General features: G+C 35.1%; 4 protein-coding genes across 6 annotated transcripts; all 4 read left to right on the forward strand.

The window, feature by feature from the left end:
- Window positions 1–3,546: 3,546 nt before the first annotated feature.
- LOC105957784 (translation initiation factor 3 (IF-3) family protein) lies at window positions 3,547–8,618 on the forward strand. The gene is made up of 8 exons (XM_012981745.2): window positions 3,547–4,905; window positions 4,999–5,086; window positions 5,608–5,675; window positions 6,015–6,113; window positions 6,373–6,420; window positions 6,772–6,840; window positions 7,358–7,423; window positions 7,521–8,618. The coding sequence occupies exons 1-8, from the start codon at window positions 4,687–4,689 to the stop codon at window positions 8,352–8,354; spliced, it is 1,491 nt and encodes a 496-aa protein (XP_012837199.2). The 5' UTR covers window positions 3,547–4,686; the 3' UTR covers window positions 8,355–8,618.
- Window positions 8,619–8,840: 222 nt separating this feature from the next.
- Window positions 8,841–14,861, forward strand: LOC105957783 (uncharacterized). The gene is made up of 14 exons (XM_012981744.2): window positions 8,841–9,028; window positions 9,343–10,004; window positions 10,898–10,979; window positions 11,063–11,119; window positions 11,383–11,438; window positions 12,020–12,251; window positions 12,390–12,476; window positions 12,678–12,752; window positions 13,137–13,220; window positions 13,378–13,442; window positions 13,528–13,714; window positions 13,797–13,885; window positions 14,304–14,418; window positions 14,515–14,861. The coding sequence occupies exons 2-14, from the start codon at window positions 9,391–9,393 to the stop codon at window positions 14,554–14,556; spliced, it is 1,785 nt and encodes a 594-aa protein (XP_012837198.2). The 5' UTR covers window positions 8,841–9,028; window positions 9,343–9,390; the 3' UTR covers window positions 14,557–14,861.
- Window positions 14,862–15,098: 237 nt separating this feature from the next.
- Window positions 15,099–17,181, forward strand: LOC105957452 (monooxygenase 2). 2 transcript variants are annotated; one of them, XM_088821944.1, is made up of 7 exons: window positions 15,099–15,201; window positions 15,277–15,381; window positions 15,460–15,591; window positions 15,863–15,916; window positions 16,013–16,178; window positions 16,260–16,488; window positions 16,565–17,181. In XM_088821944.1, exons 2-7 carry the CDS (start codon window positions 15,299–15,301, stop codon window positions 17,116–17,118), a joined length of 1,218 nt encoding a protein of 405 aa, XP_088678070.1. In that variant the 5' UTR covers window positions 15,099–15,201; window positions 15,277–15,298; the 3' UTR covers window positions 17,119–17,181. The 2 variants fall into 2 exon arrangements, with proteins under 2 accessions (XP_088678070.1, XP_088678064.1); XM_088821938.1 differs by having other exon boundaries at window positions 15,100–15,201; window positions 15,445–15,591.
- A 91-nt stretch (window positions 17,182–17,272) lies between these two features.
- Window positions 17,273–21,843, forward strand: LOC105957781 (putative 26S proteasome non-ATPase regulatory subunit 3). Of its 2 annotated transcripts, XM_012981742.2 has the most exons (10): window positions 17,589–17,722; window positions 17,836–17,910; window positions 18,014–18,113; window positions 18,422–18,612; window positions 19,160–19,297; window positions 19,400–19,536; window positions 19,661–19,715; window positions 19,798–19,908; window positions 20,483–20,722; window positions 21,051–21,843. In XM_012981742.2, the coding sequence occupies exons 3-10, from the start codon at window positions 18,026–18,028 to the stop codon at window positions 21,561–21,563; spliced, it is 1,473 nt and encodes a 490-aa protein (XP_012837196.1). In that variant the 5' UTR covers window positions 17,589–17,722; window positions 17,836–17,910; window positions 18,014–18,025; the 3' UTR covers window positions 21,564–21,843. The 2 variants fall into 2 exon arrangements, with proteins under 2 accessions (XP_012837194.1, XP_012837196.1); XM_012981740.2 differs by lacking the exon at window positions 17,836–17,910 and having other exon boundaries at window positions 17,273–17,722.
- Window positions 21,844–21,921: the final 78 nt, after the last annotated feature.

Genomic DNA, 21,921 nt, shown 5'->3' on the forward strand with positions numbered 1-21,921 from the left:
AATAAGTACTAGAAAAAGAGAGGTAACAGCAGATTAGATTGTCAATTTATGCACACAAAAATATAAGAGTAGTCATTTTCATTTACCAGATAATATTTTTGATATGATGTACACGATTTTGATTTTGATTTTGTAGTACATATTATTATTAATATTATTAAAAAAACGCGTGTTCTATCCGTGGGGGAAACATGTTTAGTCAATTTCATATGTTTATTTCTTCTTTTAATTTATCTGAATATATTTAATTAATGTGATGCAAATTTAGGTCGTCCAATTTTGTAATTTCAGTCGTTGTACAGTTGATGCATGCATTGCAAACTGTAATCAAGAGACTTTGTCCTTTGCGCTGTTGCTATATATACATTACATACATCTTTATATATATATATATATATATATATATATATATATATATATATATATATATATATATATATATATATATATATATAGGGCCAGCTTTTGGATTTCAGTACAATAATTTGCATCGATGTCATTTCATTCAATGTCCCATCGTATTTTCAACTAGGATTTTTTTTTTAAGAAATATTATTTATTTTCAGAAAATAGGATTTATTATATTTGAAAATGGAGATCAGCTAATTAATATGTAGAGAGATTGATAATATTGATTGCAATCCATCATGTTTCATGATTGAGTTTTGTTTTGTTCAATCCCACTGCATTAAGGAGATACTGATTTATCATTTGTGTAGGGACAAATATATTTTTTTTTTTTGCTAATTTTTTTCTTTTAATTATTGCCCTAATAGCCAATAGTCAATTAGTATTTTCTAAATTATATAATTCATGCTTGTTGCCTATATTATTACAAAGGGGGTCACTATTTCAAATACTAACTTTTGCTTACTTGAATACCAAAAAAATAAAAAATAAATAATTAATTGTAAATTACTTTAATGCCCTTAATGGAAATTAAAACCAAAAAAATATTACAAATACTATTTTTCTTTCTTAAATACCAAATAATCAAAAACCTAAAAAAAACATTTCCCTCCTCACTCACAAACCCCTCACCTCCTCCACCTCCTTCTTCTCCCTCCCCAAAAACCCTCCTAAAAAACCTCAAAACAAAAGAAATCAAAACCTTACACAACTTGCAAAATGGCGTCAAATGACAATAGAATGGTAGTTTACGAGCAAGGAGAACCCATTCAAGTATGTATTCATGTATTTTTTGAGCTAAAACATCGATTTTGAATTTTTTTTTTTTTAAAACTCGCCATGTATTTTCGACACATACAGGTCGAAAATACCCTTATTTTTCGACATGTATGTGTCGAAAACATAACAATTCATATTTTATTAAGTTTCGACACCTAAGTGTCGAATTTTGATACAATTTTCGACACCTAAGTGTCGAAAATTACCCATATTTTCGACAATTAAGTGTCGAAAAAAAAAAAAAAAATTACACAGATCTAATTTGACAGGTAGCTGTCGAAAATTGGTTGAATATTCGACAGCTAGCTGTCGAAAACTCATCCAAATTTCGACAGCTAGCTGTCGAATTATCAAAAATCCCATTTCAAGCTTTCACATTTTTCGACAACTATATGTCGATTTTTGATGAATTTTCGACATCAAGCTGTCGAAAATTCATCAAAAATCGACATATACAGGTCGAAAATTGTGAACGAAGAACCAACCCACGAATCTCAAATCAATGCTCAAATCGACTGAAATTAGATGCACCCATTACTAATTAACGATCATTTCTACCTAAAACAATCAAATCCTAATTACCCATATCAAACAATCAAATCCTAAGTAAATATTAAAGAAAAAAAATTCGAAAAAAATTATTATTTGGATAAATGAAACCGGAACGAAGAAGCGGCGGCGGGCTGATAACAATGGACGAAGAAGCGGCGGCGGCGTACGGTGGCGTTCGGCGTCGGCGGCGGCGGCGGCGGCGGCGGCGAGGGTTGGAGAGGGTTGGAGGTTTTTTTTTTACAACAAAGGGATTTTTTTTTATTTGGTTTTTGATTAGGTAATTTCTAATAAAATTTGATATAATTGATATTTTGTATGAAAGGGTGTTTTTGTAATTTTCTTTTTATTTTGGTATTAAAGTAAGAAAAAACTGATAAATATGTACTCAATTTTGGTTTTAAACTTGGTAGTATTCAAGTAAGCAAAAATTCGTATTTGAAATAGTTGCCCCCTATTACAAAAGGGCTCAGGTCCAAACAAATCCAAATAAATATGTTAGTTCCAAAGCCTAAATACTAAATAGGCTCCATTTAATTGATGTAGTCTTGTACAAAAAAAAATAATAATTAAAAAAAAAAGTTAAAAAAATCTCGTACAATAGCCATAAATTAGAGAAGGGCTAAATCGTATAGACAAATCTTACGAGACGAGTTCAACCTAAAAAATATGGACAGTGAAAATCGAACTCGAGTTATTAGACACAACATATTTTTAATACTTTAGAAAGAAATAAAAATATTTGCATTATATATATATATTAAATTTATTTCCTTTTTCCAACCTTATTTATTTTGACTTTCATAATGTTGCATTGCCATGAAGAAAAGAGGAAAATTTTGCAAAGTGCAGTACTCTGAATACTTTAAGTGACAGCACTGTGTTACTTATATCTGAAGTCCAACAATTAATTTATTTTCTATGATAATCATTTAAAAATAAATAAATAAAATGATAGCATAATATTAATATCCAACCAAAGTGGATAATGCGATTATTATATGAATTAAACCATCACCCAATCCTATACCAGATAAACTCATATTATATATGCCTTTTCTCAATCTTTAGGGAATGAAGTGATAACATTTTTATTGATACTATTATTATTATTATAATTTATTTATATAATAATAATAATAATAATAATAATAATAATAATGGATGGAAATATTATTATTTAAATAGGTAGGAATATATACTTTAAAAGTTATTATTGGAAGAAAGGTGGGGGGATGAAAAAGCAAAAGAAGATATGAACACATACCTAACAAGTGTATTTCAGCAAGTCCCACTAATGTACAGTCTGATTCGCCTTATTCCACTTCTGCTCAATTTGTTATTTAATTTTGGGCCATTCTTTTTTAACTATTGCAATTATTATTTCTGGGCAACTTGCCTACGAAAGTGACTATTTTTTGGGGTTCAATTATTATTTAAACCTTATTTTATAAACAATCTAAAATACATTTATTTTAAAAATAATTTATTATCTAGATGAATTTTTTTTATACAATGTGTATTGGGTATTTTTCAACGAAAAAAATTAGTATAATCCACATAATTTTATAGAACATGTGATCATGCATGTTTTTTTTTTTCTTGGTATAACTTTACAGTTAGGGTTTGTTCTATTGCATGTTTTAAACATTTTGGAAGTTTGGAGAACTTCTTGTACGAATCATGCATGTGTACCAAATTAACCAAACTAATGTTCTAGGATTAGTCTGTGTCCTATTTAATCACACCACACACAAATGCATGTGGAATGTTTACACACATATATACATTGTAATTTCATTAACAACTAAGATCATTAAAATTTGAATGGCTAGTGATGAGGTTCCACCCAATGTTCCTCCACACCGGATCACGCTCTCGTTCCATGATCGGGTGTTTGTTTTCGATGATGTGCCGCCTCAAAAGGTCCAAATTGCGCTTTTACTATTGGGAGGATATGAACTTGGTTGCGATACTAATGGCTCGACCTCTCAAAACAAAAATAAATGTCCGAAAAGAGAAGAGTTTATAAATAGGTATCGTAGCAAGAAGATGAAGCGTTGCTTCGAGAAGAAGATACGATATAATGTTCGTCAAGAAGTTGCAATGCGAATGCAACGAAAGAGAGGACAGTTTGCTCCCAAGAAGATCGAAGAAGAAGCTTCTATGAGCCCTAATTTATCGGATCATGAAGACAATATTGCGTGTACTAATTGTGGAATTATTTCGAATGATACGCCACTAATGCGAAAAGGGCCGACTGGACCGAGGACTTTGTGCAATGCGTGTGGACTTTTTTGGGCAAATAAAGGGTTCATGCGAGATGTTTCTAGAAGATTTGGACGAAATGAAATGCTTCCGGCTTATCAAGTTGCATACAATGGCGGTAAAACTGAATTATGAAACGTGCGATCGGCATCTCGTTTGTTTCTAAATTATGATGGAAATCAATCCCTTTCTACATCCTTAAGTTTTTACTTGGTCAAAATGGCATAAAAATCAACCAAATGAACAGGTCATTTTGTTTTTATAATTCTGGAAAAAATACCAAAATATTTAGTCCACTAAATAAAATATAATATGATTAATTAAAAGTTGACTTTGGATAACTTAGTATTAATATTTTTTATTTTGAGAATTTTTAAATTATTTTTTTAAAATATAAGGTTTTTTTTTTTTGGTATTTGTTTCCTAAATAAAATAAATTGGGCTCCAGTCTAAGGAATTATATACAACTGGATTGGGCTTTTTTTCATAATTAAAAAATAAACTTGATCACAAATTTATAAAGCCCATTTGAATATTCTCGGGCCCATTAAATCAGCAGCAGCTCCGTCGCTCCAAGCTTGACTGCCCTCATTTCCCGTCAAGTTCTTCATCAATGGTTGATTAGGGCTTCTTCCATAACTTGCTTCAAACCACTTCAGTATCAGAATTTGCTTGCTAACTATGGTTTTCTGGAGTAGATTGAGGCAATTGAAGCTTAATTTGCGTATATTTTCGGACGAATTCAGGAGATGTTACACTCTAAACCATGGCCCAATCGTCTCCGATCAACGCATTTTGTCACGCGCCTCAATTCCGGTTTTAGATAACCCTAAATTCGCCGCGCAGGTTAGCCAATTGGAGATTTTCCGTCAAGTCAGATCCTATGCAGCTCCTGTTCAGGTAATTAAGGGCTCGTATGTTATATTCGTGTATGTATTAATGATTCAATTGGAAAAAAAATGATTTTTATACTTTCTGGCCGATATTTTTCAGTATCAAAAGAAGGAAGAGAAGGACGAAAGCGGGATTAAATTGAATGAACAAATCACAGCTCCGTTGATTAGGCTTGTCACTGATGAAGGTCTGTGGTGCATCGATCTTGACTAATCAAACTTAAAATTACAGTTCATTGCTTGAGAGAGATTGATTATGTGTTACTGACGGGAAATAATTTGCTTCTATGTCTTGGTGAAAAACTAATACAAAATGTCCAAAGAATTGGATGAACTTGACTCATGTATTATTTTGGAGTGTGTTTTAATTGGACATGTTCTTCATAACATTGGATGAATATTATCTCTATTACTTTTGTAACTTATGATTTGTATATACATGTCAATTGTCAGCAACCTTTTAGATAAATATTGCAACAGCACTTTAGATAGAATTGTTGACTAGGATTTGATTGTGTATATATGCTACCGTATCGATGAGAAACAAAAAACGTGAATTCTCCCATATTCAGTCTATAATGGTATTAAAGCATTTTTAAGGTACCCATAAATCCCATCTACCATTTTGAAGATACAGTAGCCATTTTTTTTCTTTGATCTCGGAAACCATCTAATCACCATTAACGTGGCTGCACATGTGTATTTGCAGATCATTATGTCATATCAAGGCATGAAGCACTAGCCCGAGCAAAAGATCTAAAGATGGACTTGGTTCTGGTAATGTTTCGTATTTCATAATTTTCGTTGATTCTTGAGAAAATAAATTATTGAAGCAAGCTTCTGGTTTACAATTTTTACTTTTACCGAACTGTGGTATTAGAATGGAATTATTTCCTTCCAAATATGTGAATTTCGTTTCTCTCTTAGCATTTGGAAATAACAAAGAACATGGATATAAATGCAAAGAGCTATATGGAGCAAAAAGTATAGAGCAAAAAAAATAAAAAATGAAAAGTCCTGTGTCTGTTCCGATAGATGTACTTTTATATCCTAGCACATTGCATGAGAGAAAATTTGATCCTGCTTTAATCTCTGAATTTTCTGCTTATTCTGCAGGTTGATATGGTTTCCAAACCACCAGTTTGCAAAATTTTTGACTACAACAAAGAAAAGTACCTTCAACAAACAAAGGAAAGGGAACGTTCTAAAAATAAGGTATAATAACACATTAAGTTTTGCTGATTTTGGGATTTACCTTGGTGGGACTCTTTAGAAACTCAATCTTCATGCCATTCAAAATCCATACTTATTTTGTTTGAATATATTAAGTCAATAAGAGTTAGGAATTTCTAGTTCTCCTACTATGAGATACACTTGGGTCTATCAAAAGAAGAAGCTGTAAGATTGAATGTTGAATGCATATAATTGTGTTTATTATATTCTCTATCTTATTTTTTCAACTACTTTTTTGCAGTCTACACTCAAGAAAGCCTGTAAAGAAGTTCGATTTACGGCTAAAATTGTAAGTTTTGCAAGCTTATTTCCGAATATCTCAATGACAACTTTGAAAGTAAAAAACTAAGCAGATTTAGTGTGACGTCTAATAGAACAATAGTACTTAAAAACCATAGGAGAAGATGTAAAGTTTTTTCCACAGTGATAACCCATTCATAATATGTGTGTGTACAAGTTGAGTAGTTACTTTAAGTTTCTTCTCCAGTTCTAGTGGAAGGGTCTGATACTAGCTTGAAAGGAAGCTAAGAGATGCTTTTGATTAACCATAATGGTTCTTCGATTTTTTTTTTAACTTTAGCTCATTTAGGTTAATGCTATGTTTATCCTTTCTGACCACCAATTACTTTGCTGGTTCCAGAAACCAAATGACTTGCAAGTCAAAGCTGATATGGCTAAGAGACTCATGGCAAGTGGCTATCGTGTCAAGGTATTCCCTCTCTCTCTCTCTCAGATATTTCTAGGCTACTGTCTTGGATTAGTCGGCCTGCATTACAAACACAATGAAGCATCTATTGTTCTGCTGTGTAGTCTTGGCCAAATTTACTTGACGATAATTATGTGTTTATCTCCCAAACTCGCACTTTTCTATAAGGGATCAACTATTCCATTCACATTCTCGAAGCCATTTCTCTTTATTGGGGTTTTTTTGGCACTTTAGTTCTATACCAAATAAGCAATTGATAAGCTATGTGCCTAAATTGCCCCTATGTTGCATATTAATTTCACGAGGCTGCTACATGTTTGGTTAAAATATTCTGCGCAGCATTTTTTCTCAATAAAACCAAATTTTGCCTCAAGGATCGGTAGTACATAGTTATGCCTTCTACTTATCTGATAACTGAAAGCAAAATATGAAACTGGAACTTTTGGATTGGTCGGTTAAGGTTAATAAATGTCTATAAACCTTTGAGTAACTAATTACTACATGTTTACGTCTTTGATAGTGTGTGGCCGCTGAGCCTACCAGTGATCTGGACTTGGAGACTTTAATAAATCGCTTTGCTGCTCTGGTAAGAGTTTAATCGCTCCCATTCCGTATTCTTGTTAATTTATTATGTTCCCGTTTGTTTTTTTCTCACTGTATGTTCATACACCTGTTAACATCAGATTGAAGATGTTGCCGTTAGAGAATGTGAACCACTGATCGAAAAAAAACAGGCATGCCTTGTCGTGAGGCACATCAAATTCGGCCCCTTGAAAAATGGTCCAGGAAAGAAAGCTTCTTCTAATGCTGCCACCACTGAAAACCAAGAAAACGGAGAAACAACTATAGAAACTGAGCATGCAAAATCCGAAGAACTGTCCGATGAAGTCGATGACGTCATCATCCCTGCAGTTTTTAACACTAATGACGAAGTTAATAACGGTCCCCACAAAAATCCAGAGCCCGTTATAACAGGCCCTTCGCCATATTCTTCAAATAGAAGTCCAAGAACTGTAGTTGAGCCTGCAGCACCTCCAGTGGCAAACAGGTATGCGAGAGATCCTAGGTCTGGAAAACCACCTGGGATTCCTACAGACACCAATAATCGTGTTCCTAATATTCCGAACCATGGAAATCAGCCTCAGTTTAGTGTGAACGCACCGCCTCAAAGGAGACCAAATCTGCAAGTTGAGGTTTCTAAGCAAGATTCTTCTTCTCGCTCGAGTATTCCCAATTCACCGAATAAAAGTTACGGTGTTTTTACTGGGCAGCAGCAACAGAGGAATACACCACCACCACCACCACCACCACGTGAACAAAATATACCTGGAGAAAATAACCGATACAAGAAGAGCGTTCCCTCTGACACTGCCAGAAGTCAAAGTCAAATGTCAACAGATCCGAGGGTGCACAGAGGGCCTCCTGGTGTTGATAACTCAGGTCAAGGAAAATGGGGAGTGTTTAATAGAGATAACTCGAATGTGATTCCAAACACGAATGAAAATCATAGACGATGATTTTTTGTGCACTCTATTATTTATTTAAACTTACGGTTTCTTGATTTTGGGAGGTATGGGTAATCTAAAGCAGTTTCCCCATTTTTTGTCAAAGTGTTAGAATGTTTTGTTATAATTAAGGGAGCAGGAAAATGCCACTGTCTTGTGACTTGTGAGGTTAGTGTAAGTGTTGATGTTTTGTTATAGTCGAAATTTATTGAATCACATATTTGAATGTGGTTTTTTTTTTTTAAATAAAAATGTCTTGTAACTTATGAGAGTAAATTGTATAATTATGCAATGAGAAATATGAAACAATATCTATATAAATTAAGGTTAAAGTTTAATTTATTTTTATAACTATGGGCCATTCAAAAAACTATTTTATACTAATTAAATATAAAATTAAGATTTAATTAATGAAAGAAAATTTGATGTTTGGGCTCAAAGCCCAAAAAGTCCATCTGAACTGGGGGAGTATATGGAAGCCAGTTGTCAAAGAAAGCCACACAACAATGAACATCGAGATCTAACGTCTAAACTTAAAGTCGTCTGCGCTTTTTGTAATAATCATTTAAGCAGCGATTTCTCGAATTTCTCTGCTATTTTTTTGTTTAGAAAAGAAATTTTGCTGCACTGTACTCCGCTCGAACTCGGGTTTTCGGAACGCTCCTGGTGAAAGCATACTTCTCAGTGTAAAACCCTAATTTGCTATTATTATATGTTTTTTCGTTCAATTATACATGTAAATCTTAGGGTTTTGAAGTGTATTTGGTTTTTTCTAATTCAATTATCTTTCCATTAGTGGAAGCAATGCTCTCGAGTTATGAATTTTTGTTTATAGTTATCAAGTGCCATCAATTTTGATTCACACTGCTGGTGAAATTGTTGAGGAAATGTTTAGATATATTCGTAGATGAACGAGTGAAGTGGTTATAGACTTGTAGTTAATCCAATAATAATTTGTTTTTGATGTTCTAATTTCTGGTGGTTTGCTTGGTTAATGCAGAAATTTGTGAAGTTTTTGTGGAATTGCTTGGCTCTGAGTTTTTATAGAATGGATTTTGACGAGTATGAATACCTGGAAAACACAGTGGAAAATCCAGAGCTTAAGAAATCGGAGGATAAGGTGAATGGGGGCCATCGAATAGCTGAGTCTAAAGAGAAAGATAGAAGTCGGAGTTCGAAGCACACAAGTGATGATGATGGTGATGACTTGGAGCGCCTGTCAAAGAGATCGAGGTCAAGAAAAGAGTCTAATGACCACGAGAAAGATAGAAGGAGCTCGCGCTATGGCTCGTCTTCCAGAGATAGGGAGAAAGGTGAAAAGGACAGACACACGAGTAGTAGGGAGCATAGAACGAGGGACAAGGAGGAGGGAAGTGAAAAGGAGAGAACCAGGGATAGAGATCGAGATAGAGATAGAGAGAGGGACAGTGACAAGAAAAGGGATGGTAATAGAGAGAGGAGAGAACGTGAATATGAAAGAGAGAGGGATGTTGACAAGAAAATCGATGGTAATAGAGAGAGGTCTCATCGAAGCAGAAGTCGCTCAGAGAGGCATAACGATGAACAGGGAAGAGAAAAGAGTAGGGATATGGAGATTGTAGATAAAGAACCTCAAGAAAAAAGAAGAGAAAGGGACTTTAGAGACAGAGACAATGGAAGCAGGTAACTTGTGCATTTCCTTTTCTATGTAAGAGATATTAAGACGGATAATAAACTTGATGTACTTATTAGATACATAATTCTTGTCTTGGGATTTTTTGCTGGATTGTGTATTATATTGGAAGTCACATAGTTGAAAATTCACGGGCATGGTAATAGAAATTGATTTCATATCAGAAATGAATGCCCTTGCCATTCTGATAGTTTATCGTCCTTTAAGGTTATTTAGCTCGATAAATTCTGCTTTGTACTGTCCTAAAATTACTTATTATGTTTTGGGATACGATGATGTACCTGCTTCAGTATTCTGATTCTAGGAATTTATATCCTATTTTTGCCTGTGCTAAAAACCGGGTTGATACTCTTGGATGTGGTTCTTCTGCTGGTTAAGAGTTTGTTTATATTGAATTATGATATATTTGTCATACTATGATGAAGTTGTTATTTAATATGTTGGTGCAAAATGTAAAATTAGGTTTGCCATAGAGGGACCAGCCCGTTAGTTCAATGCCTGAAGTTTTTCCGTGTTCAAATTTCTCTTAATTGGCACTTTTTTAGCCAGGTTGGTCTTATTACTTCAATATCAAGATGTTTCTTGTTTTGACCATGTTAGTTAGTACAACAATTGACGCTATGGAGTTGCCTGCAGGATTGTGATCATGGGTTTGGCTCATTTTAGCGTACTGGAGAATTTTTTGCTTCCTTGTGGAACAATTATCTTTTATGTATGTGGAAGTTTACACATTATTGAATTATTTTAGGGAACAAAGCATTTTACTTTGGCTTTACCCTGCAGATGGTCAACGCTGCGGCTCATGTGTTAGTTAGCGAGACAATTTTCTGGTTATTGTGAGGTACCGTGGTATTACAGCTTTATATTTTTCATTTCTCTGTAGGAGATACAAAGAGAAGAAGGAAGAAGGAGGGGAAGCAGAAGCTGATCCTGAACGAGATCAGAGGACAGTTTTTGCTTATCAGGTATTTGAACTGCAATACGTAGTTTCTTTCTTTATTGTTTAATTGCATCTGGATGTCTTACTTCTGTGTTACAATTTCTGTAGATTTCCTTGAAAGCTGGGGAACGGGATGTCTATGAATTCTTCTCTCGGGCTGGCAAGGTAGACCTACATATTATTATAATTGGTTGAGTTTCTGACTGTCTATAGATCTCATTCATCTTAGAACTGATTTGTCTTTAGTCCCTCTCTTTTCCAGCATCTGAGAAAATAATATGTGTACACAAAACTTACTATGAAGTTATAAGTGCTGCACGTTTTTCCTTTTATCCATGATATCTCTTTGCCATTGCATTCCTTTTAATACTTCACGATTTATGTTTTAACTTTTAAGTGTATCATGATGCTTTATTTGATAAGTTCAGGTTAGAGATGTACAGCTCATAATGGATCGTAATACCAGACGCTCCAAAGGAGTTGGGTAATTTTCCTTGCTTGAGAGAGAAGCTAGATATATTTAGTGTTCATTACTTGTGTTTATTTGCTTGAAGTGCAATTACATTCTCCTCGTAAATCTTAATGCTTCTATGGCTCTTATTCATTATTTCGTCGAAGTTACTAGTATCAGGCAACAGCTATTATCGGTAACTTGTTATGAGCTGAATTTGAATGCACAGGGGTGATATTGACAATTTTAATTATATTATGTGCGAAACCATATTATTGAGGTTTTTTATTTGGGATATGCCCTGGATGATGATTCCTCGGACTGAAGAATGAGCTTGTAAAGATCTTAGAGAGAAGTATATCTTATTTAGGCTTTCAAAGTGTTCTGAAGTATGCTGTAGAGTATCAATGAGAAATTTTTTGTTGGAGTCCAGAGATTTTTCATCCATGATCCTTATTTTTCTTTTTGTAATTGTGGATAACTTCACTTGCATGGGTACACAATGCGCCTGGCTATGATCTATTGTGTTTTATCCCATGATTTTATTTGTTGTAATGTTATTATGTTTTTATCATCTACTTTTAGTTCTCATTTTAACTTCTACATTTTTGCAGATACGTTGAATTCTATGACTCAATGTCAGTTCCTATGGCAATAGCTCTATCTGGACAGCCGCTTCTTGGTACACCTGTGATGGTTAAGCCGTCAGAAGCTGAGAAGAATCTTGTTCAGTCAACTGCTGCGGTCCCTGTAGGAGGTGGGCTTCTTGGCCCATATTCCGGGGGTGCTAGAAAGCTGTATGTTGGCAATCTGCCACTCACTATCAAAGAAGATCAGCTTCGCCAGGTTGAACATCTCTATGCTTGTGATTGAATTGTCATGTTGATATGATTTTGGATCAACAGATACGAATTGGCTTTGTAGTTTTTAAGACCTGTCTTGTAATGACAAAGATGAGATTAACACATTCCACGTTTTGTCTAGGTATTTGAAGCTTTTGGCACTATTGAGCTGGTGCAGATGCCCGTTGACCCAGGGACTGGGAGTTGCAAAGGTTTTGCTTTCATACAGGTGAACTTGAATTTGCTATAATATGACTGTCAATTTGGCGGAGGACAGTTTTTTCTTGTATAGCTGGTTATTCCTGGTGCAACAAAAAGCCATTGTAGGAAATAGAAAAATCCGACGCCGTCAAACACTTGTGTAGTTTGTATTCTGAAGATTTTGCGACTTTGAATTGTAAATGCTTATCTGACATTGTTTTATCGGCAGTATGCACGTCTTGAAGATGCAAAGGCTGCTCAAAATTTAAATGGTCAATTGGAGATTGCTGGTCGAGTGATCAAGGTAGTAATAATATCCAGTTTCCTCTTCTTCATCAATTAGTCTAATCACTTTCTACGAGCAATTTCCAAGAGATTCCTAAAAGTAGTGTCATGAGAAAAAGACTCCTACCTTTCTTTGGATATCAGTCACATTTTGTATCATTCATTATTATGAGGAAATTGTATTACTGTTCCCATGAGATTGCTTGGAGACTGTATTTCAGCTCTATTCCTGGATAGTTAAGGAATGGCAAGCTGAAGCATTCTCTGCATTTTTCACATCAGCATTTACCTCCAACTTAGCTTGCTGGGCGTATATGTATAGACAGTTAGATGATTGTAAAAAAATGTTTCTAGTATAGTTATTTATATCATGTTTCCTTATGTAGTTTTCTTAAATCTGTAGGTGTCTGCTGTCACTGATCAAGCTGGAATGCAAGACGTTGGGGCAAATATTGCTGATTTTGATGATGACGGGGGCAGCGGATTGGTTAGTCATGATTAGCCATTTGCACTTAACGTGTTTATTATTTTCTGTGATCTTGTATATAGATTACTCTTTTAGCTGTCTTTTATTTTGTGCATATCCATAGTTTTCTCATGTATGTTTTACTCAAAATCCTGATCTGGTACACAATGTTGGGCAGTCCTTGAATGCACACTCGCGGGCACTTCTTATGCAGAAATTGGATCGTACTGGAACTGCTTCAAGGTTAATACCCCACATTTCAGTTTCCGATTGTTTTCTTATGTTCCATTTTATCTAATTGTCTAACATTGTTTTTCACCTTCTGCAGCATCACTGGTCCACCAGCAGCACCAGTTTTCGGAGCAGCACCAGTTTTTGGACAAACTTCTGTTGCTTTGCTTCCTGGGTTGGCAGCTGCAGGTCTGGCTATGCCTGCTCTTACTGCTTCTTCGATAGACACTGGTGTACCCAGTGAATGTTTATTGCTCAAGAACATGTTTGATCCCAGTTCTGAGGTTGGTAGAACTACCTGGTCTATCTTGTTTCTTAGTCCCTTTTTGAATCTGCTTGAAATTGAGGATTCGTTTCAATTTGCAGGTTGAGCCAGATTTTGATCTCGATATAAAGGAAGATGTGCAAGAGGAATGTTCCAAGTTTGGGAGACTAAAGCATATCTATGTAGAAAAGTAAGTTCATATCTTAGCTTTAACCGTTTAGTGGCCATAAATTACGTTCCGTCATTTGCGTTCTTTCGTATCAATTGGGTTGATTAATAGCTTTTTGTGTAAGGCCTCGTTTGGATTCCAAGATAGGATTAGTCAAAATAAGAGTATACAATTCTAGGCACAGTAACACACAACTCTGCAATAGGAACTCATTTTTCTCATAATTCCAGATCGACCGAAAATTTATTGATGAACCAAACATCGAATAAGACCTAAATTATTCAGTTAACCACAGCTTATTTTACCCACCAAAGAACACGCTTAAGTAGGTTCCGATCACAGTGTCCTTTTTCCTTTTGCAATGATGTGTTTACTTGTTATAGTTTGAATGCTTATTGAGAGAGTAGATTGAGCTAATATTACTTTATTTGACAAATAGGAACTCAGCTGGGTTTGTATACTTGCGGTTTGAGAATACGGAAGCTGCAATGGCTGCACAGCGTGCACTCCATGGTAGGTGGTTTGCTGGAAAGATGATCACTGCAACTTACATGGTAATAATCAATGTTTAACCTTTTTTATTTTTTTATTTTTTTGATTTCGATAATGTACGAGATTTTACCACAAACTCGCGTTGTTTTTTCTTGCAGCTTCACCAAGATTACGAGGCTCGATTTCCTCCTAGCAGCTAGAAAGTGTGTGGCTAATACAGCAGCCTTGTGCAATTTTGCTTTTTAGGAGATGGTGTAATTTTGAGTTTGGATGGTCATTGTATGCTGAAAAGTGTTTGACTTCTTGATAGTGGCAAAATATATCTACTTTACATGGCTTCTGCCTTAGGATTAATTATTTAATTAGTTTGCAATGTTATATTTCATAATGCTTTAATGATTTATGATTAAATTAGTTTATAATCCAGGATTCATTTTTCATTATGATGATGTAACCAAATTTCTTATTTTTTGTTCATTAAATAGGGTGCTAGTGATGAAGAAAATATATATGTGTGTGTGTGGGTGGGTGTGTGCATATTTATTTGAGCTCAACTAATTTCAAATAATAATTTATTTATAATTATAACTTATAAGTTTTAATTTATAAACAATAATAAGCCCACAAGCACGAAATGAAATTCTTCTCCTCCTTTTGTCTTCTTTCCTGTATAATTTATTTGGACCACAAGATTTTCCCAGCTGCTATGTACTCAAGACACGTGGCAGATTGCTACGCTGCCACATCAGGGGAAGCAAGCACCAATCATACTTGAAGTTTCAGAGTAAGAAACCAGTAAATGAAAATGCAGTTGCCTCTTCTCTGTCAAAATATAAACGGAAAAGGTATTTTCTTATTTCTTTTTCTAAACTTGTGTTTGAATTCATGCTGATTTATATTCCATAATTCTGATTCCGTAGGGGTATATATATAAATTCTAGAATGGTGATGGAAGAAGTTGTACAAGACATAATTATTGTTGGTGCTGGAATTTCTGGCCTCACTACCTCCTTAGGACTCTACAGGTAACTTTCTTACTTAGAATATTCTAAGTAAATAAAATTTCATTTCATTTCATTTTAATATAGATTGGGAATTGGAAGCTTGGTATTAGAGTCATCAGATACTTTGAGGACTTACGGCTTTGCTTTCGCATTGTGGACTAATGCTTGGAATGCATTAGATGCCGTTGCCGTTTCCGATATTCTTCGTCAAAATCACCAACACCTCACTAGGTACCTTCCTATTTTCCTCCTCAATATTTCTGCATTGATTACTAAGACCTCGTTTGGTTGGTTGGGGAGATTAGTCATGATTAACTATATAATAGGACTTTGTTTGATGTTTGTTATCCCCAATAACTTTCCTGGGTCGACACCCAAATATTATGTTACCATCTACGCATGTTTTTTATTGAATTATTATCGTGTCTAATCTTGTCTTGGGAACCAAAATTTATATATTACTCTGTCGTGGCTCTTACATTTACGATACTCGTTTTTGTAGACTAGTTAGTACATCGGTCGTATCGGGATTACCAACTGCAGAACTGTCTTTTGAGTGAGTTTCGTAAATATCCCCATTGGGATTTTTTGTTTTTTGTTTTATTTTTTATTTTTCTATTTTGGGATGTTGGCGTAATTTTGTTATTTGCAGTGGTGGTCATGAAGTACGACGAATTAATAGGAAAGTGCTGATTGAAACCCTAAGTAATGAGCTTCCTCCAGGAACCATTAGATATTCCTCCAAAGTTGTACATATCCAAGATTCCGGTTTTCTCAAGCTAATTCATCTGTCCGACGGAACTATTCTCAAAACTAAGGTGATGAATAAGCCATCGTTTATATTGGTGCGTCTATAGATTGTATCTATAACATAACTGACCAGTTCTCTTGTATGTAAGGTTTTGATTGGTTGTGATGGAGTAAACTCGGTCGTGGCAAAATATCTAGGCTTTAGTAAGCCGTCATTGGTCGGGCGAGCATCAATTCGAGGCTATGTATATTGTAAAGAAGGCCATGGTTTTGAGCCTAAGTTCCTTCAATTCTTCGGAAATGGTGTTAGATTTGGTGTCACTCCGTGCGATGACCATGGTGTCTATTGGTTTTTTACGTATATACCCTCCCCACAAGGTAGTATTAAAAAAAAATCAAAATTTTTTTTTTTTGTGGTTTTCTTACATGAAGTGATGAGTTTTTTTTAATGTAGAAGAAGGGATAGAAAAAGATGTTGCGAAAATGAAGCAATTCGTGCTGAGTAAGCTCGGAAACGTTTCCGACGAAATAAGGGCTGTTTTCGAAAAAACCGATTCAGACAAAATGATATGGTCCGAGTTAAAATTCAGACATCCATGGGAGTTGCTGCGTGGAAATATAAGTAAAGACACCGTATGTATAGCAGGTGATGCGCTACATCCAATGACACCAGATATTGGACAAGGCGGTTGTTTGGCTCTAGAGGATGCGGTCGTTTTAGCTAGGGTTTTAGGCGAAGCTTTTAAAGGAGAATCGAGTGTTTGTGGGGCCCACGGAAACGGCGAAGGACAAATCGAGGAATACGAGAGGATTGTTATGGGGTTGAAGAAGTATGGTAAAGAGAGGAGATGGAGAAGTGTTAAGGTTGTCAGTGTAGCATATTTGGTGGGGTTTGTGCAGCAGAGTGATGGGGTTTTGATTAGCTTTTTGAGAGATAAGTTGGTGCCTAGATTCTTGGCTGCTTTTTTGTTGAAGATGTCTGATTTTGATTGTGGCAAACTTGAATGATTCTTGAAAGTTTGTTGAATGAATTTTGTGATGTTTGGAGTATATCAAGAAAATTATTATTAATTTGAAATGTTGATAATGTAGGTGAAAAAAAGTTGCAATTTATAATATCAATATCATGATATATTTTATAATATACATGTGTGAAAGAAATAGAATTCCGGAATTCCGTTGATTATGATCTGAATTTTTTTAATTTTAGAACAATTTTCTTCATTCCAATTTATGAAATTTCGATTTTCGATTGTTGAGATGTTTTTGAAACGGAATCGAAATTAGTTTTACTTTTCAAAAAATTAGAAAATTTTCAAAAGTTTTAAATCCGATACGATCTGCCCGATTTTAACCGAATTTCTATAACAATATAATTAATATTTTTCATTTATTTAGAACAAATGAGATATTTGTAGAAATTGTGAAAGGTATGGAGTAGTGCATAAGAAACTCGCTAAAATGACCAAATTGACCCCATCGCTTGAATACGGGCAACGAGTCCTTTCTTTTCTGCTTTAGTTTGAGAAAAAACCCCCAAAAGCAAGCAAACAAGCCCTTCAGCTCCAGAGTTTCTCTTCAAAATTCGCACACCAAAATCATCGAATCTCAGGTTCGGATTCTTCTTCGCCTTTACTCTCTCATCTTCTTGCTTTATCTGCTGTTCAATTTTCTTTTGTTCTTTTCAATTTAGGAAGATATTCATTTTTATCCTCTAACGTGTAGCCAAAGAAAGTAATCAAAACCTAGTAGTAGCTTTTTCACATCGGTCCAGATCAAATTTCAATTCGAGAATAATAGGTAACAAAATGAGTTAATCTGAGAGAATAGAGGAACGAAAATGGAGTTTCCGGCTTTTATTTCTTTGTTTTATGCGTCGATTTTACTGACGTTGATTTCTCAGATTTTGGCGAAAATGACTCAAGACGTTGAGATGAAGGAGCAGCAGCAGCAGCCTACCCCCTCCGATTCAGTCGCACCCCCTTCTCCATCCACTCTTCAGTGTAAGTGTTCAATCTATTTGCGTTCGTTTTTGGTTTGATTGTTAGATTCTAAGAGATGTATTATTCCGTTGTATATTTAGTGAAGAAGAACTTATGTAAAGGTTTTTTTAATTCGATTGATTTCAAAGGAGAAAAGTAGGAAATGAATTATGTACAGTTATAGCTACTATTGAAAAGTTTGAATTATTGAAGATTTTTTCGGTTATAAAAGTTTAATTTAGAGTAGTTCTGGTTTTTTTTTTGTGTTGTTTTCCTCAGTGAAACCCTAGATCCGACTTGACTCTAGTTTTTTTGGTTGTTTATATTAGATTTGAAGGATATTGCTGCACTGATTGAGACGGGAGCTTACTCTCGGGAGGTCCGAAGGATTGTGAGGGCTATTCGGTGGACGATTCAGCTGAGAAAGAATCTCAATGCTTCTGTGCTTTCTGCATTTCTCAGTTTTGCACTTGTGCCTGGATCTGAGGTGCATTCGCGCTTGTCTTCGTATGTTCCTAAGGTAAGAAGTTGCACTTTTGAGTGAATTGTTGCATTGAGGTAAATGATTACATTGGTATTAAGTCAAGCTACTCGATTTTTTTTGTATGACCTGACCGAACTCACATGCCATCACAGTTGACTGTCAACTAGCTAGAATGTAGGCAATTGCCTTATAAAAGATGGTTTCCTTAATTGCTTATTTTGTGGGTGAACAAGGTTTGATGTTAATGAAGTGGATTAATTTATGCCTCAAACTCACAGTATCTGAGCTAGTTTTTTTTCTGGTTCACGTCAGGTTATGGTTCTGCATATGTATTTTTCTGTTCTAATGAATGTCAACTTCTGATGTGTTACTTTAAAAAATTACAAAACCATCACTAGGTATATTTCGTCATCGATAAGTTCCACAAGATTGACTTGTTTGGGAATGGTATAGTCAGTCTTGCCTGGGGAATTCAGTTAATTGTTTAGCTATTGATTTTGCAATCATTAAGATGATGTAGAAGGTGAATGGAATTTTAATGTATGGATAAACCATTGTTATACGAGATGCATGATGCTTGTAGGAGGATGGGCATGATATGGATGTTGATAGCGCAACATCTGGTACTCCTGCTCCCACAAAGCACTCCTTGCCCGAGCTTGAGATCTTCTGCTATTTGGTGGTTCTAATATTCTTGATTGATCAGAAGAGATACAGCGAGGTATTGTTATATATGATCAAACATCTATGGACTATGGGGCTTCCCATCTTAAGTGATGTCTTAACATTTGGTAATCTATTTATGATTCTTATTTATTTTCAGGCTAAAGCTTGCTCTTCCGCGAGCATTGCTCGTCTCAGGAACCTGAATAGAAGAACTGTTGATGTACTAGCATCCAGGCTCTACTTTTACTACTCTTTAAGCTATGAAATGACTGGCGACCTTGCTGAAATTCGAGGGTATGCTTATCTCAATGTCAGTTTGAGTATTTTTCTTAATGGTGATTAGTTTGATCTAATTTCCTCTGCTTACCGTGCTGTTGTGCTTTACATTTATTTAATGGAGAATAGTTTTTCTTGACAGTAATCTTCTTGCTTTGCACCGAACTGCAACTCTGCGCCATGACGAGTTGGGGCAGGTTTGTTTGTTATCGGAGATTCAGTTAGTTTATCATCTTGGTTGTCGTTTGTGTAATTAATTGCATGCTTGATATAATGCAGGAAACTCTTCTCAACTTACTGTTGAGGAATTACCTCCACTACAACTTGTATGATCAAGCTGAGAAACTGAGATCAAAGGCTCCTCGTTTTGAAGCGCACTCAAACCAGCAGGCAAATCTCTAAAAAATTTCCCATTAATTTATGCTTGCAATGTTGGAACAGAGAATTTTATGCTTTCATTGTGTTATTAGAAATCATTAGTTGGACTGGAGTATCAAATGGAGTTTGATACAAAGAGGAATCCGTAGTAATATGAATTGCAATTTTTTTGTTTGTCCAGGATAACCTAACCAAAAACAATACATCTATGTAGTTAGAGATGAGAAATTGAAAAGGGTCGTGTAATGTAATGGCGAAGTTGAAGATAACTTTGAGCACATCTTATGCTAATTCTGAATTTTGAATTTATGTACAAACTGAGTATACTGTGTAGAATTATTTCGATGGTAAGATTCTGAAAGTGAAGGAAACTGAGTATACTCTAAGCATAGCCATTGACTTTTCTTTGGTGGAGGAAATGGAAACAATAGCAAACTGCTTCCTGTAGGTTTATTGCAAGCATGTATCAGTTATTATCTTCTTTCCTCTTGCATTTTTTTTGTATATTAAATATAATTAGTACCGTTTCTTTGTTTTGGTTCTTGGCATCATTTTTATTTATCTGATCCTGTCTGTATCTCTGTAGTTCTGTCGCTACCTGTTTTACCTTGGAAAAATCAGGACGATTCAGTTGGAGTACACTGATGCTAAGGATTCCCTACTCCAAGCTGCCAGGAAAGCACCCATTTCTGCTCTTGGATTCCGCGTTCAATGCAACAAATGGGCTGTGATTGTCCGCCTCCTGCTTGGCGAGATTCCAGAAAGAACTGTCTTTATGCAGAAAGGGATGGAAAAGGCACTGAGGCCATACTTTGAGCTTACAAATGTGAGTCAGAATTTCAAAGTTTACTAATATCTACTGACAATCCGACAATTATGTCACATTTAACCTCATGTTTTATGTAAACGTAAGGCTTATGTTTGCAGTTATATTTTTGGTCAATCTTTCTTAGACAACACAGTGTGTATTCTATTTGGGCTGTTGGACGTTTTGATTGATCCTATAAGCTAAATGACGATTTTGAGAAATTTCATTATCTAATTATAGAAAAATTCCTGAAATTTTCTCGGGGCATGTATTGGTTTTCTCCATTGGGATCAAGTTACTATACCACAATAATTTGGTACTGATTTATTATGTGTTGATTTTTCAGGCTGTTCGAATTGGAGATTTAGAGCTCTTCAAATCAGTGGCTGAGAAGTTTGCTAGCACTTTCAGTTCCGACGGAACCAAGAACTTAATCGTTAGGCTACGTCATAATGTTATCAGGACTGGCTTACGCAACATTAGCATCTCATACTCGAAGATTTCGCTAGTTGATGTTGCAAAGAAGCTGAGATTGGATTCTCCAAACCCCATTGCAGATGCTGAAAGTATTGTATCCAAAGCAATCAGAGATGGTGCAATTGATGCTACATTAGATCATGCTAATGGTTGGATGGTATCAAAAGAGACTGGTGATATTTACTCTACAAACGAGCCTCAGATTGCATTTAATTCGAGGATTGCCTTTTGCCTCAACATGCACAATGAAGCGGTGCGGGCCCTACGTTTTCCACCTAACTCGCACAAGGAGAAGGAGAGTGCAGAGAAGAGAAGAGAGAGACAACAGCAAGAGCAAGAGCTTGCTAAACATATAGCTGAGGAGGATGATGATGAATTTTAATGCATCATATATCTATCGGTTGTTGCCTATTATCTCTCTTAAAATGTTGCACTAGATTTATCGAAAAAAATCCGAGCCATTTCATTCAGAATGATGGGGCTACCAATTCCCTTTTTTTTTCCTTTTTTTTTTTTTAAATCTTTTGGAGTTTCATTTTCGTTTATATGAGAACGTTAATTTGTTTCGCTCTTGCAGTGGACGTTAAAAGTCCAAAACTTATTCCTTGTTAAAATGTTTGACAGCATGTTTCTTATTCTAATCCTTATTTGCATCTGGTAAATCTAGAATTCTTGGATGCTATCGTTATAGGGTTTGTGAGTTTGATTTTGAATAGTTTGAAACTCTAATTGTGATATAC

This window comes from Erythranthe guttata, chromosome 2 (genome assembly GCF_056151865.1).
Source record: "Erythranthe guttata isolate IM_541 chromosome 2, IM_541, whole genome shotgun sequence".
In the NCBI taxonomy this organism is placed as follows: domain Eukaryota; kingdom Viridiplantae; phylum Streptophyta; class Magnoliopsida; order Lamiales; family Phrymaceae; genus Erythranthe; species Erythranthe guttata.